The 17,914-nt window shown below is 35.0% G+C and overlaps 1 protein-coding gene across 8 annotated transcripts in view; it reads right to left on the reverse strand.

Annotated features, from left to right (window-relative positions):
• ZNF438 (zinc finger protein 438) overlaps positions 1-17,914 on the reverse strand; it is a 171,329-nt gene that overhangs the window by 17,503 nt on the left and 135,912 nt on the right. For all 8 annotated transcript variants that reach the window (XM_060659054.3, XM_060659049.3, XM_060659050.3 and 5 more), the window contains one exon: positions 10,046-10,116. In XM_060659054.3, coding sequence (XP_060515037.3) covers positions 10,046-10,085 — 40 coding nt within the window. In that variant the 5' untranslated portion in view covers positions 10,086-10,116. The remainder of the gene's footprint in view (positions 1-10,045; positions 10,117-17,914) is intronic.

Genomic DNA, 17,914 nt, shown 5'->3' on the forward strand with positions numbered 1-17,914 from the left:
GGTGTTTTGCAATTTATCCACTTATCTGTCAGTCTCCCCCAGTGGCTGGTGAGTGCCACATAATCCATATCTATGTTGAGAAAATAAAGGTGTTTTTTGACTAACCTTTTCTTTTTTTTTTTTTTTTTTGGACAGAGAGAGACAGAGCATGAACGGGGGAGGGGCAGAGAGAGAGGGAGACACAGAATCGGAAACAGGCTCCAGGCTCCGAGCCATCAGCCCAGAGCCTGATGCGGGGCTCGAACTCACGGACCGCGAGATCGTGACCTGGGTGAAGTCGGACGCTTAACCGACTGCGCCACCCAGGCGCCCCATTGACTAACCTTTTCTAATCAGAGAGTGCAACCCTCAAGAGAGAGAGTGAGCCTTCTTTCTTCTTCTTCTTTTAATGTTTATTCATTTTTGAGAGGCAGAGAGAGAGAGAGAGAGAGAGAATGAGCAGGAGAGGGGCAGTGAGAGGGAGGCACAGAATCTGAAGCAGGCTCCAGGCTCTGAGCTGTCAGCACAGAGCCTGACATGGGGCTGGAATCCATGAACCGTGAGATCATGACTTGAGCCAAAGTCAGACACTTAACCGACTGAGCCACTCAGGCACCTCAGTGAGCTTTCTATTTTTAACAGGAATCCATAGCGTGGTTGTTTGAGAGGCAGTTAGTACAAAGTGATTCCCTTCACAATGTCCTGGATGTTAAAAGCTAGGCTTTTGCATGGGTGGCCTTCTTTTACAGAACTTCTGGTGAGCAAAGCAGGCTCACACCAAAATAACTTTTTTAAAGCTGAACAATTACACAATAAATTTAATGACACTTTTTTGTGATGTGCAAAAATGAAGAAAAAGGTCATTACAAAGGTCTTTTACAATTTTAGAAATAATATACATTTTCTAATCCCATACCACCTGCTTCTAAAACTGAAGTAACTGACGAACATTGGGACGAATGAAAAAGTCTAAAAAATGTTGAATTTCTGAATTTCTTATGTGGCAAGTCCTACCTCTTTAATAAACTTGATTAAACATCAGTGTCGTGGCCTATAGTTTGGTCTGGGGAATATTCCTTTTTTTGGTGGAGTGGAGGGAGAGGGAACTCCTCAGGGAAAAGCAAACCAATTACATGTAAGAAGGAGAGCAGAGGTCTGGCTTTGGTTTTTCCTTTTGCTACCAGAAAATGTCTGAGCAAGATAATCTTTATTGCCCTTTAGTTGCTCCCTTTAACAAGAAAGGATTATATTGGACCATCAGTTCTCAAAGTGTGGCCTGCAAACCCTGGGAAGGGTCCCAACACTCTCTTCTCATACTAATAGTAAGATGTCATCTGTGTTTTCCAGTGTGCTGACCTCTGCACACGTTGCAGTCAGTGATAGGGCAAAGGGGATAATTAGGTCAAACCACTCTGGCACCTTAGCCTGAATTCAGGCAGTGGGAGCAAACTGTCCACTTAGCCATGTTCTTTGCCAACACACTCAGGACAACACGGAAGCAGTCTGAAATTTTAGTTTTATAAAAACCATGATCCTTACGTGTTTTACAATTCTGTGTGATGAAATGGTTCACGCTCATACAGCACTTATGCTGCACACAGAAGGAAGATGGTTGCCTCGAGGAAAAGCATCTGTGCCACTGAGTTGTGAAGCTGAACTAGTGGCTTTTGTCATGGAAGACCATTTTTACTTGAAAGAACACCTGACAGACACATGTTCAAAGGTCATGGTCAAACTTAGGTATCTGACAGACATTTTCTCAAAAGTGAACGGACACAACCTGTCACTATAAGAAAAAACATCTGACGGTAACCGTTGCCAGTGATAAAAATCATTCTTTCAAGTGGCAGTTAGAATTTTGGAAAACTTGAATCCATCACCAGGAGGTTGAAGCTTCCAAATGCTTTAAGATTTTTCAGAGGAGGATGGTGGTTCCATTAACAAATAGGACTTTTAGAATACTGGATAAAAGGATGTATAGAAGATTTGCAAACTCAGTAAATGCCTCCCGACCTCCCAAATACCCAGTAGATGATGTTACATGGATGGGTAAATGACTCACTCAAGTGTAAGGCCAAAGAGTAACAGAATACAAGGAGTACCTTGCCATGGTTTCAAATTTCATACCTCAACTAAAGTTTAAGGGGTTTCCTGACTGGTTTAAAGTCAGTTATAGTTATTGGACACATTTTGGTGTTGTAGCGAAGAAAAATATACACAATTATCTGAAAAGGCTATTAATATTCTCCTTCTGTTTCCAGCCACTGTAAAGCTAGATTTTTTACAAACACTTCAACATAAAGGACATTATCACAACATACTGAATGTAGAACTGGATATGAGACTCGGACATTTTTTTTTTCAATATATGAAATTTATTGTCAAATTGGTTTCCATACAACACCCAGTGCTGAGACTCGGACATTTTTAATGAAGTCAGACTTTAAACATATTTAAACAAAAGTCAAGGCCAGTCTTCCAACAGTTTCTAAGTACATAAAATATGTCATTTATGTTAAGTTGTAATGATTATTTTAAAATGAATTCACAAATATATATATATTTTCAGTTTATAATCTCAAATATGATAAATGCCAATGGATAATGTAACGGACATAAACAAACGTTCTTTAGAGTCCTCAAAGTTTTATGAGTATAAAGAGGTCTTAAAAGTAAAAAGTTTGAGAACTGCTGAACTAGATGATATCTAATACCCCAGCTCTTTTGAGATTCTGTGATATTTTTGTTGTGTGTGTGAATGAGAACAGAAGATAAAATCTGGAAATGTCTTACTTCCGGCAGTTTTTACTTCCTTCATTGTTGTTTCCAATGAGAATGTAATATGGTAGATCTATAGGACAGAGTTTTGAAAAAAAGCATTTAAAAGTAATTTATCCTAATAAAAATATCAGTTATAATTTAAATATCAGTAGTTGGAAATGCTAGAATACAGATTAAATAATAAAATGCTTGACAAAAATCTTGTAAAGGTGTAACAATTCAGAAATTTATTTTTCCTAATTTGAATTTATATTCATGGAATAGGTCATAAATTATATTTAAACTAATTGCATTTGTATTTCCCCCCAGTTTTAAGAAATGTCATCATGAGATTTTCTTGGTAGTATAAAATCATTTTAAATTATTTTATCGAAAGGAAACTAATAAGTTTTTGTTTCCAGTGTAAGTTGGATGTTGGAATTTCTGTAAACACTTTTAGGATTTTGATGCCAAGTAATTTATGGATGAACAGTATGTTCATTCTATTAAAGCATTAAAACAGTTATGCATTTCTCTTAATAGTATTAGACCTTTACAAACATGAAATGCCTAGCCTATATTTCTGGCTTGCACAGCATCCTAAATACCTGTGTCAAACTCTGCTTTTATCCCAGCCTAACTCATCACACCAGCCATCTGCATAAATAAAGATGTAAGCATCTGCTATATGGCAAATGGTCTCAGGGGCAGATGTTTCCATCCTTGTGTTCATGTCACTGGGGCTGGATACATTATTTGAACAGATGTACACAATCTGAAAGTGTTATGTCCCTCAGTGAAATGTCTCCAACTGCTTTCTATCAAAGAACATAAATGCTATTTGCACCTGCATTTATGTTAATAATATAAAGGCAGCAGGGGTTCTGACAAAGTGGAATGTGATGCTATGAAATATATTTGCATGGTTAATTGGGAGTTTCTGAGAGACTCTGCTGCCAAATGGCCACACTGACATTGATACATGCCCGAGCAGACTATCTGATTAGTAGCCTGCTTTTTAAGCAGGTGGAAATATGGCTATTTCAAACAATAAAAGTATTCATAACCTCATTTACTAATAAGGATATTCCAAACTCTAGCATTTTATCTCAAAATAGGAAAGTAACTTCCATTACAACATCTACCTGGTAAGTTTTAGGCCACTCAGGTCATTTCCATTTTGTTCTATGAGGAAATTTCTATAGGTGTGTGTATGTGTGTGTGTTTTCCATTTGTACTTCTGTCAACAGCATAACATACTATTAATCCATAGTGATATTTTGTAGAGGTTATTACATTGGAAAGTTCCAATTGCCAACATTAAGTAGTTAACCAAAACCAGCTTGAAAATGTCAATCTGTACTTGGTCTGCAACATAAAATGGTACCAAAAATCCAAGAACAGCATTTACACCGCTGGCTAAGATCGAAATGTTTCCATACGAATGTCACATATTTGGAAATAAAACATTTTGGTAATATGTAGGGAATGTCTCCCCCACCCCAATAATGAGGTCACAAAGCATGTTAACCACTAAATGCAAAGCATCAAATTATAGTGGTTCTCCTTGCTACTGTGCATTAAATGTGAGGGCTGAAGAGCTAAACAATTTGCGATAATAGTTGTACTCATAGCTTTACTGAGCTAAGAACTTGGGGTCTCTTGCAAATAATATATTTATTACTTTATTAACTTGACACTGATAATATCAACTTTGCACAAAATTCTTATATTTGAGTTTAATGTTATTGAGTTAAATGTAACTTATTCTGCAAATTATTCTGAGACATAGGTTGTGCTTTAAGAGTTTAAAAGGTGAAAGTGGTCATATACAGTCGATCATTTACAGATTCTGTATGTGCAAATTTGCCAGCTCGCTGCAATTTATTTGCAGCCCTCAAATCCATACTGATGACGTTTCCATGGCCATTTGTGGACATGCACAGGCAGGAAAAAATTGAATCACTTCAAGTGCACATTCTCAGCAGTGGCTGATGATCTGTCTTGTTTCAGCTCTCCCCTTACAATGAATGACAAGTATCATTTTTGTGGTCTACAGTGTCACGTTTTTCTTATTTTTTTTTTTCTTTTTGGTTGGTGATTTCACTGTTTAAAATAGTCCTTAAGCATAGTACTGCTGTGCTGTCCAGTGTTCCTAAGTGTAAGAAGAAGACGTGCCTCGCAGAAAAAAATACATGTGTTACATAAGCTTTGTTCAGGCAAGAGTTATAATATTGTGTCTGTGAGTTCAAGGTTAAGGACTCAACATAAAACTATGTTCTGTATCAATAGTTAATGAAAATGTGTTGTGACCAGAAGCTCACAGGAACCTCAATGCTGTGGAGCAAAAATTCAGTATTAGCCAATTCAGTGTTTGTGGTGACGTTATAGAACGTGCCAATTGTGAATGATGGGAATCAACTGTACCTTATCTCATTTGGCTATTCTAGAGCAAGAATTAATATCCCCATTTGAAAGATGAAGGGACTGAGGCTCACTGTATTAGCCAAGATCACAGAGCCTAAAAAGAAGGGGGGAAGGGTAAAAAAGACCTCAATGCTCCAGCTCTTAGTTGAGAATTCGGTCTTTCACCAGATTGGGAGGGGAGAAAGACGGGGGAGAAGGAAAGAAAAGACAAAAATGGGACAGGAGCTTAAGAAGCAGCTTTAATACCATGTTGGAATGAGTCAAACTTTAGTTAGATAATAAGATAATAAACCATTTTTAGGCTAAACCCTCATAAAAAGAAAACTGTTCTGATAGGCTGTAAGCTTTACTGAAATGGAGCCGTAACAGTAGAGTTTAGTTTGGGTTTCCTTTCTCCCCCTGTGCTCTTTGCTCATGGCCTCTCCAAAGGCAATAAATATTTGTTAAATGAACACACAGACTTGGAAACTCCACCCTGGTGTCTCATCAAGAAGCAAAGATTAAAATGTTTTCACAGCATCTAAGTCATAGATGAAATTGAGTTTAAAGCATTTTCCACAAAATTTAATGTATATATGAGAAGCCACTACATGCCAAAGTGCTTTCAAGGCTGCCAAAGACAAAAAATTCATCAAGAAGTTTATGAAGTACTAGGAGCTTAAAATAAGATCATTTTTCTAAACTTAAAAGAAATATGAATATTCACTAGTTTCCCCAAGTGTTCCTTGAGTTCTAACATGCTACATTCACTAATACCAGAATGTTTATGTCTGGGTGCACATATATATTTTTAAGTCTTTATATTTTTATAATTATTTTAAAAGTATTTTATTAAACTCAGAAAATCCAGGGTTGTTTTTTATTTTCAGATCCAAATCTCAATTCACATGATACATAGTAATGGCTATGATTGCAGTTAAATACTGTACAGATTTTGAAAATTAGTAGGGGTTGACAGTGTGTATATTTAACTAACTGTAGTAGTTCCAAAGGGGGTCATTAAGACCCTCTTGCCTAAAACATCTGCTGTGTTCTCACCCCCCTTTACTAATAGTCTCATTGAATAAAAATAGCACTCACAATTTGAAAATTATCTTTAAACAATGCAAATGTGTTAAGACAGAGCTGAGAAAAGTGTTAGAAGACCCGTATAAGAAGACCTTTCTACTTGCAGCAGACTTGCCTAGTAAATGGCAAAACCGAATTGTGAAGCTGGCAGATAACTAAGAATTTTGAATGACTCCAGTAAAACTGACCCTCCCTGGGCTTAAATGAAGACTCTTCCCTGTCCAATGAACAGCAGGACTTGTTTTAACTAAACTATATGGAGACTTAAAATTCATCCTGCCTTCTCCAAGGTGCAAACTTCAATCCTTAATTGGCATCACCACAGTGAACTTCTTTATAGTACGTAGCAAACATAGACTGTCCCTGTGACAGAACCATTTGGCAAAGCTGCACATCTGTGTGAGGTTCCTTATCTGGCAAGTAAGTAAATTCCTGTGAATTTTCAGTCACTGTAGTGGTTTTGTCTGTCAACAGATTTAAAGTAGAAGTTACCAACAACCGTAGATGGCCTTTTCCTGTTGTTTTTGTGCCTTTTTTTTTCAAAGACATGGTTTATTATTTGCTACAATTTGCTATTTTCTACACAAAATACCTGCCCTTATATTTCTATTATCTTATTGTGGAAAATATCAAAAAGATATTTCTATTATTTTATCACTTGAAAATATCAAACAAAAAACCAGAAAGTTATGGGAAAATCATAAATCTTATCCCCAAATCCTGAAAGTATGAAAAGATAGAAAATTGTAATGAAATAAGTCTAATGAACTTCTGGAGATTCTATAATAACTTCACACAGGAATAATGATGACACTAAATTATAATGGAAAAGCTTTTAATACAGTACAAATTATCATTAGAGTAATACTACAATATTAAATCTCTTTATCCAAAATTAGAAAACATTTAAATAGAAGGCACTAGAATTTCTAATTAGTTTCCTCTAGTTTTTCCCAACTTTAAACCTATATCCTTTGACTCCTAAATTCCACGTGGTTGTCTTCTACACATGTGTTAATGTCCTGCACAAATATCAACCCTTCTGTTGTGTTTCCTGACCAAAATGTCAGCCTCAAAACTTCTGGCCTACCCAAGTATCCCTTCCTCCATGTTCTCAAGTATGTCATACTCACTTCCAGTACATCATCTGTCACGCGTTATTCTAGTTAATTATATACATGTCTGCTCTTCTAATAGGATTTTGTGTTTTGTAAAAGCACAGGATGTCTGATTTATTTTGGATCTCTCCGATCTTTAGGATCTGACATAGCTCCTCGTTAAGTATTACACTGGTGATCATTAAAGCTGCTTCCACCACTGAAATAATAGGAGATAGTACGTGATACGTTGGATTTTCTTAAGCCCCACAACTCTGCTGGTAACATTCTACCCCGAACTTCATACATTAGTATGTATAAGTGCATGTGTGTTTACAAGTCTGAAATTTAAAAGTATCATACCTTATAGGTAGCCATCCATGGTGTGTTAAATAAAGTACTCAGCATTTAATTAATGACATGTGCCCAACACATTCCTCATGTCACATAATGGATTATACTTGATGACAGAAATAAAAACTAGCATGTTTGATCAGAGAAGAAAAAGAGGGATCATCTAAAAACAGAATTAGAAATATTCTTTATAGATTTACAGTGTGACACAGGGGACAAATAGTGAGTTTTGGATTTTGATAGATCTGGGTTCAAATCTTAGCTCAGTCACTTAACTGACTGGTGATCTTGGTAAAAGTAACCAATCTCCCTGAACCTTTAGATTAAAGATTATACCTAGTTTAGGGTAGGATTAGATAAAACAAAGGATGTAAAGTTGTGGGTAGAGTGACTATTACCCTGGAGGCACTTGATTAATTGAGCTCTTTTCATTATTCTTTTTTTCTGTTAAATTCTGGGTTGGAGGCTTAAGCATCTTTGGTCCCAGAAAAGACTGACCAAGTACTTACTAGAGCTACTGAACTCCTAGCTAGGCTTGAAGGGTCTTATTTTCTGGCCAAGTCCATGGCGGTATAACTATGCTTAGGCAACAGCTCGAGAGGTAGACAAAACAAAACAAACAAAACAAGCCTTGATGAGAAACAAAGTAGGCAGGAGGTGTGCGTGGTGACATGTTTTACTGCCCTGTATCAGCCAGAAACCAAGCAGCTTGTTGCTTAGATATTCACACACACTTACAACCTTTTAGAGATGGAAAAGAATGTCTAGTAATCCTGGATTTACTAACAGGGAAACCGAGGTTTAGGGATAAAATAACCAGTCTGAATTTCCACAGTTGGTTGGCAGCAGATGAGGGAAAGGAGGGCAGCTGTTTTGACATTTGGCCCAGCGTTCTTCCTCATAAGCAGTCACACATCTTGCTGAGATGAAGAAGGTGATACCAACTAGGACACTAAATTTCCAAACCCTTGATCAGCTACCTACCACTGCAGAAATCTTCCAAAGGATATAAACCAGAAAACATTCACAGGAAATGCACACATTTTATTTCTGGTTAGGATTGCTCTCGTCTCTCTCATCCCATGTCCTTTCGTACCCTCATGTTTGTGGACGGATCTTGTGTGAGTTTCAGACAATCTTACCATCCCTTTGGCCAAATGTCTGGATGAGAACTAAGCCAGAAGTCTGCCCCATGTTTACGTCCCTTGGGTCACCTTGGATCATGCGTGGCCTTTTACGGCCAGTAGGCACCAGAAGCAGGAGGCAGCCATGTTCATCTCACTGCATGCATCAGCCTCCACACATACAGGGAGACCAGGTATCAAAAACAACGATGAAGAGCCCACTATGTAATTTGGAATATGCTGGGTGATTTATATATATTTCTCCTTTAATCTCTATATGACCTATAAGGTAGTACTTACTATGTTCACTTTAAAGATTCATAGATGAGAAAGCTGAGGTCAAGTGATGCACCTAAGACATGCAAATCAGTGGTAGACCTGAGTGTCAAAACCAGACTCAGTGCTCTTAACAGTTATGACACTGTCTTTCCTTTGGGTAGAGAGATCAAGGAGTGTCTGCTTCTGTTAAGGGTTCTTTACAGCAAATTCCCTCCATTGGCTAAGTTATTTCTCTTCCATGAAGGAAGCCTAATTTTGTATCATTGAAGACATTATTTTTCTCACAAACATATCAAAACTTCTCTTCTGTGTAGAAGAGAGCATGTAGGGGCAGGTGAAAGACTTGAATTCTTCCTAAAGGTTGGAATTTGCCCTTTACAGTGCAGAAAATTTAATTGCTCTTCATTCAGAAAAGACTCTATCTCCACCTGTAAACTGCTTTTCTGAAAAGTCCAGGAGCTCTTCTTAAAAAACCACGATTTTCTTTTTTATAAATCATATGGGGCTGGGGAATGGTTTTTCGTATGTTTCTTTTGAAATGACTATGGGAAAAAACAAGTCAAATATCCCCTCCCTCTACATATCTGTTGTATGTGCATGTGTATAAGAATATATATATAGTCTTCTAAGACACATGTGATTCAGCTTCACCAAAGCCAATACTCCATAGTTTCATTTGACATCTACTGGTACCAGCTATGTGCCAGCTAATAGGCTGGGTTCTGAGTTTTGTGTGGGTTGAGATGACCCGCTCTCAAGTTCTCAGTCAAGGATACATGTCCTTTTATACACTTAAGTAATTTAACAAAGGAAATCAACTTTCCTATATAATTAGGATTTTGTTCTTAGTTCCTGGAAATAAATTACCTCTGGTCAGAGGACAGTGGCATTGAATGTATCAATTAAAACTGTTTATAACATACACATGACCATTTTCCTCAGCATGGTTCATCTTACCTTGTTGATCTTTTGGTGGTATTGATAAAAAATTCTGCATTATGATGTTTTTGACTTGAATAACAATGTCCCTAAAAAATAACCAAACACAAATAATAATTAGAAAACAATTCAGATGCCTTGTTCATACACATGAAAAATATAAATTATAAGCTCTTTAAAAATTCTTCCAATTTATAATTCTAAGAGTAATAAGAAATGGACTGAACTATTAAGAAACTAATGCTTTTATTTCCTTCTCATTTTTATACGGGCAGGATTTTACTGAATGTACTAGTATGGGCTTAGAGAGGGAAGCAATGACACCACGAGAGAGGAATTATATCAGCATCTCTGCCCAATGAAGGCCAGGGAAATGTGAAAGTTGGCAAAATTAAGATTCCCTGAAAATGCTCTGTCAGATAATTATGTTTCGTATACTCTACTTAAGAAGAAATAACTAAAATGTTTAACAATATAGGTAAAGGTAGTATAGTTGTAATATACTCATTTGATGACATATAATTCAGACACTAAGATACAATTATGAAGATTATGTAGCACAATGGAAAATGCACTGAGTGAACACCCTAAATGACATATACTGTAGGATTACAACTATATAAAAAACAAAGGTATTGCAAAATGCATGGCAGGCAATATGTTAAGATATGTTTTGGCAAGGTGTTTGTTGAGGCATTACATTGTTTTTGCCCTTAACTGAGCTATTTTCCAACCTGTCTATAATGCAAGATATTTCCAAATAGTCTACAATATATACTCGCACTATTTGAATATAAAAATAAGGCAATTAAGTACATTGAAAAAAACATAGGTAAATATCTTATAAGCCATCAAACACAAAAGTGTTTCTAGCATGACACCAAAGACAGAAGCCATGAAGGTAAAGACACGAATTTTTCTATTCAGAATGTTAAATGCTTTTAAATAGAAAATCAGCCAAAATTAAAAGGCATGACATTTGCTATAGCCAAGACTGAGTAACAGAGACCAGATTTGTCCTCCTGCCTGAAACAACCAAAAATATAGACAAAATATACGAAACAGTATTTCAAAACACTGGACACCAGATCACGAAAGACTGATGTCCTGGGAAACAGGAAACAAATGAGACGAGCAATGTTGTAGGAAGGGAGAACCCTGTGGAGAGTCCCAGAGTAGTGGGGAAAAAGCTCTAGAAAGAAAAAGAGAAACAGCAATAAAGAGGGTCTCCATCAAGTATTTGCTCATGTACTGCTCAGCACATGCAAGTGAAGAAACTACCTTTCATCATGAGAAGATCCAAGCTGCTCAACACTCACAGTGGGGCAGGAATATTGCCTATTCCCACCAGCCAGACTGAAAACACCCCTAATTCACAGGACATCAAGTAGAGCACAAAGAAGGGTCTTGCCTTAGTAAAGGGAAATAGTTTAATTAAGCCCTACACCAAGCATTTCTCTGGTTTCTTTTGTTTGTTTGAGAGAGAGGGGGGAGAGAGAGAGCTCATATGTGTGAGCATATGCAAGGGGGGTGGGGACAGAAGGAGAGGGAGAGAGAGGAACCTTAAGCAGGCTCCATGCCCAGTGCTGAGACCCACGTGGAGCCCACCATGGAGCTCAATCTCACGACTGTGAGAACATGACCTGAACTGAAATCAAGAGTTGGATGCTTAACCAACTGAGCCACCCATGCACCCCTCTCTGGTTTCATATAACAAATCTTAAAGCAAGAGTGAAAAGGAACACGCTATTTCCAAGTGTCTTAACTGTGCATTTAGAACAAAACTCAAGAATTATTTACAGACCTACAAAAATATCCATCACGCAACAAGGTAAAATTCATAATATCTAACATCTAATTAAAAATTAAGCATGCAAAGAGGCAGGAAAACATGAGCCATAATGCAGAAAATAATCAAACTGACCCTGAACTGACACAGCTATTAGAATTAGTGGTCAAAGTTCAAACTGTAATTAAGTAATAACTATTTCACATGTTCAAAAAGTTAAATATAGACAGGAAAGATATTAAAAAGACCCACATAAAATTTCCAGAGATGAAAACTATAATATACAAAATGAAAATACACCGACCGGATGGGATTAATAGCACATTAGCCATGTCAAAAAAAAAAAAAGTTAGCAAACTTGAAGGCACAGTAATAGAGATTTTCTAAAATGAAACTCAGAAGGCGAGAGTAAAAAAAGAAGAGAGAAAAAAGGAGAAATGGTTAGCCAGCAACAGGACAACTTCAAGCAGCCTAAATATATCAGTAATTGGAGAGGTGAAAGATGGAAAGACAAAAAAAAAAAAAAAATCATTTTAGAAATAATGGCAGAAAATTTTCCAAATTTGAGTAAAGCTATAAACACACAGATCTAAAAAGCTCAAAAACCTGGAGCACAAAAACCCATGAAAACTATACCAAAGAATATTATGACCAAGTTGCTCAAAAATAGTGGGAAAAAAAAAGTTTTTTAAAGGCATTCCCAACATATCTTACGTATAGAGGACTTCTTGTTGGAAACAATGCAAGTGAGAAGACAGTGGAGCAGCATCTTTAAATACTGTAAGAAAAAAAACCTGTAATCTAGAATTCTATGTTCAGAGACAGTATCTTTAAAAAAATAAAGAAGAAATGAAGGATTTTTTTGTAAATACAAAAGCTGAAAGAATTCATTACAAGTCCACTACACTATAAAAATGCTAAACAATATCTTTTAGGCAGAAAGAATAAAACACTAGATTAGGGTATGGGTTTATATATAGGAAGGAAAAATACTAGAAATGGGAACTACATGGTAAGCATACAAGGCTTTTTTTCCTTAATATTTAAATCTCCTAAAAATATAACTATTTAAATAAAAATAATTAAGAATGCAATGTGGGGTTTATAACGTATGTAAAAATGATATATGGTAACAATTTGACCAAAATTGAGAGGGGAGTAATATAAGTATATAATTTTAAGTTTCTTATATTATCAGTGAAGTGGTATAATATCACTGGGAGGTAGATTATGGTAAATTAAACATATATATTATACATCTGAAAGCAATACCTAAAGTCGCTAAACAAAGAATTTTAGAGACAAAGCCAACAATACAAAAATGGAATCATAAAAATATTCAGTTTTTCAAGGGAAAATGAAAAAAGAATAAAACAGATGGGAAAAACACAAAAAAATGAGCAAGATGATAGATTAAAATCTAATCATATCAATAATAATATTAAATACAAATGATCTAAATATCATAATAAAAGATAATGCTTGGATAAATATGCAAGGTTCAACTATATGTTGCCTGTAAGAAAGGCACTTTAAATATGGGGATACAAATAGATTATAATTAAAAGAATGTAAAAAGATATATCATGCTAGTACAAGACAAAAGAAAGGTAGAATGGCTATATTAGTATCAGAAAAAGTAGATTACAGAGCAATGAATGTTACCAGGCGTAAGGAAGATCATTTCATAATTATAAAAGGTCAACTCATCAAAAAGAGACAATAATGTCAAATGTTTATATCCCAAATAACTGAGTTTCAAAATACATAAAGCAAAAACTGACAGAGCTTCAAGGAGAAATATACAATAATTTATAATCAATAATAAGAGACAGAAAATCACTAAAGATATTAGAGGTCAATTTGACCTGACATTTATAAAATATTTCACCCAACATAACAGAATACACATTGTTTTCAAAGCACATGAAATATTTATCAAGACACACTATATATTCTGGGCCATAAAAACAAGTCTCAATATACTTAAGAGGATTCAAGTCATATAATGTATGTATAATATGCTCTCTGACCACAATGGAATTAAAGTAGAAAGCAAAACAAATAAAGAAAACCCACAAATACTACCTGAAAAATTTCCAAATATTTGTTCATTAAATCACATACTTATAAATAACCTATGGGTTCAAAGAAGAAATCAAAATGAAAATTATAGTCTTTTGAACTGAGTGAAATGCAAATACAACATATCAAAAAGCAATACATAGGGAGAAATTGAGACTACTAAGCATCTCTTTGAGTAAATAAAGTAGATCTCAAGTCAATGGCCTCAGTTTCTACCTTAAAAACCAGAAAAAACAAATTTAACCCAAAGTGTAAAAAAAGAAGTAAGAGATTGGAGAGGAAAAAAGGAGAGGAAATAAGTGAAATGAACAACAGAAAAATAGATAAAAATAATTAAATAAAAAGCAGATTTTTTTGACAATATCAATAAATTTGATAAACCTTTAGCTTAATTCATCAGAAGAAAGAAGACACAAATGACCAATATCAGGAATGAGAGGTGACATCACTACAGACACTAATGCTATTAAAAATAGGGATCATTACAAACAACATTTTGGCAATAAATTTGATAAATTTAAATAAAATGAACAAATTCCCTGAAAGACACAAACTATCAAAGCTCACTCAAGAAGTGAGCCTTAAAATCATAAGAGACTCTTAAATACAGAGAACAAACTGAGGGTTGATGGGGTTGGGGTAGGGAGGTGGGTTAAATGGGTGATGGACATTAAGGAGGGCACTTGTTGGGATGAGTACTGGGTGTTATATGTAAGTGATGAGTCATTGGGTTCTACTCCTGTTGCCAAGACTATATTGTGTGTTAACTAACTTGAGAATAAAAAATAAATAAATAAAAATAAAAGAAATAAAAAAAAGAAGTGAGACTTATTATATTTTCAAAGAATTGAATTTTTAGTTAAAAATGTTTCCTCAAAGAAAATACCAGTCCCAAATAGTTGCTTTGATGAAATCTACTGAATAAAGAAGCAATAACACCAATTATATACAAATATTCTCAGAAAATTGAAAATGAGGGAATTCTAACAATGTAATTCTATGAGGCCAGTATTATACAGATACTAAAACCAGATAAAAAGCCAATAGAAGGAAAGAAACCTCCAGACCAACACCCCCAATAACATAAAAGCAAAAAGTATAAGCAAAATTTTAGACCAAAGGCACTACAAAAAGAGAAAACTACAGGCCAATATCCCTGATGAACACAGATTCAATAATTCTCAACAAAATACTAGCAAACCAAATTCAACAATACATTAAAAAATTATTCACCACAATCATGTAAGATGTATTCCAGGGATGCAAGGGTCATTCAATATTTGCAAACCAATCAATATAATTCCTCACATTAACAAGAGATAGGATAAAAACCACATTAATATCTCAATAGATGCACAAAAAGCATTTGACAAGATACCACATCCATTCATGATAAAAAACCCTCAACAAAGTCAATTTAGAGGGAATGTACTTCAACATAACAAAGGCCATATATGAAAAACCCACACCTACACATCATACTCAATGGTGAAAACCTGAGAGCTTTTCCACAAACATCAGGATCAAGTCAAGGATGTCCACTCTTAACATGTTTATTCAACATAGTACTGGAAGTCCTAGCTGCAGCTGTTAGATAAGAAAAAGAAATAGCAGACATCCAAATTGGTAAGGAATAAGTCAAACTTTCCTTATTTGCAGATGACATAATACGATGTATAGAAAATCCTAAAGACTCCACTATTACAACTAATAAATGAATTCAGGAAAGTTGCAGGATACAAAATCAATATACAGAAATCTGTTGTATTTCTATACACTAATAATGAAGTAGAAGAAAGAGAACTTGAGAAAACAATCTATTTACAATTGCACCAAAAAGAACAAAACACCTAGGAATAAATTTAACCAAGGAGTTGAAAGACCTATAAAACTTACCTGAACACTATAAAACTTAACTGATGAAAGATATTAAAGACAACACAAACAAATGAGAAGATATTCCATGCTCATGAACTGGAAGAATTAATATTACTGAAATCTTCATAATACTCAAAGTAATTACAGATTCAATGCAATCCCCATCAAAATACCAACAGCATTTTTCACACAATTAGAACAAATAATGCTAAAGTTTGTATGGAACCACAAAATATTCCAAAGAGCCAAAGCAATCTTGAGAAAGAACAAAGGTAGAGGCATCACAATTCCAGATTTCAAACTATACTACAAAGCTGTGGTAATCAAAACAGTATGGCAGCATCACAAAAACAGACACACAGATCAGCAGAATAGAACAGAGGCCCAGAAAAACCCCCACAATTATATGGTCATTTACTCTATGACAAAGGAGGCAGGAAAATACAATGGAGAAAAGACTGTTTTTTCAATTAATAATGTTGGAAAAACTGGACAGCTACATGCAAAAGACTGAAACTGGGTCGGGTTCTTACACCATACAAAAAACAAACAAACAAACAAAAAAAACCAACAAAACTCAAAATGGATTAAAGACCTAAATGTGAAACCATAAAACTCCTAGAAGAAAACATGGGTAATAATTCTTTGACATCAGCCTTAGCAACATTTTTTTCCTCAGGCAAGGGAAACAAAGGCAAAAATGAACAATTGGGACTACACCAAAATTGTGCTTTTTGCACAGCAAAAGAAACCAACAAAACAAGGCAACCTACTTAATGGGGAGTGATATTCACATGGAGACTCTAAGGGGTATTTTTGCAATATGCATACTAAGCCTTAAAGCTCGGCATTCCTTTTGATTCTGACCTTTCCTCCACTTCACAAAGTCATCATGATAATGTGCAAAGCTATATTGCCATCCATCTTCATTATCATCATTTTTATTACCTTTTTAGAATTCTTTAGGGTGCCATACACACCAAATGTAAAACCTCTAAGTAAATTAGGATACATTTTTACAATAAAACTATTACAAACAATGCTTCTTAAAATACTAAAAATATGAAAAATGCTTATCATACATTTTTGTATGAAAGGGGTTGGTTGCAGAGAGGTATGGTTCAATATTTCTCCCCCATATATGCATGAGAAAGCTACTAAATATTAAAAGGGGTTATTTCTGAGTGGGGATTAATTGCTATTTACTTTCCTTTTTATGTTTATGGATATCTAAGTTTCCCTAGTGAATAAATAGTATCTTTGCTATCAGAAAAAAAAAGAAAAAAAGAAAAAAAAAGTCTTTATATTATTGCTCTGGAATGCTATATATGGAATGCCATTAAAATAATTTTACCTGTACCCCCAATATTTTGGCAGTTGAAGTCGAAAATTTGCTCAAATGGAGTCTAATGCCTTCCTCTGCCACATAAACATAAAGTACTGCTGTCTTTAATTCTCTACTTTAATTATAGTAAATGAATAAATTATGTAATAAATATGCCTAATGCTAAGTGAAGAAAACTTATGAATAATCATAATCTTGCATCTTCTGATTAGAAATAAAAGTGCATTACAAAAATGTGCTAGAGGAAAAGTTGCATTAAAAATACACAGGACCTAACAGTATTTTTCAAATACCATACAAGCAAAGTCAATATGCATCTTTACTCCAGGTACCCTGATACAGCACTAGCAGGCAGTGTGTCCTTCACAGTATATACACTCTCTGATGTATATATATATATATATGATGTACATATATATGTATGTAATTATAACCTAGCTTTTCTTTTTAATACTTTTTTTTTACTGCTTATTTATTTGTGTGTGTGTGTGAGAGAGAGAGAGAGACAGAGACAGAGCGTGAGCAGGAGAGGGGCAGAGAGAGAGGAAGACGCAGAATCCAAAGCAATAAGCTGACTTTTCTTATTTGAATGCCAAAAAACATATTAAGCAGAAAAATCTATCTGAAAGGGAAAAAAATGAATGCAAACAGTGAATGCCATAAATTATAGCATGACTTAATACAATATGCCCTATAAATCACTCACATGATTACTTTTAATTTTAGTTAATACGTCATATTTAAAGAGTTGATTAAAAATGAAAATTAGGTGAATTGGTTACTTGAGAAG

The sequence above is a fragment of the Panthera onca genome, chromosome B4 (assembly GCF_046562875.1).
Source record: "Panthera onca isolate mPanOnc1 chromosome B4, mPanOnc1 haplotype 2, whole genome shotgun sequence".
Lineage (NCBI taxonomy): Eukaryota > Metazoa > Chordata > Mammalia > Carnivora > Felidae > Panthera > Panthera onca.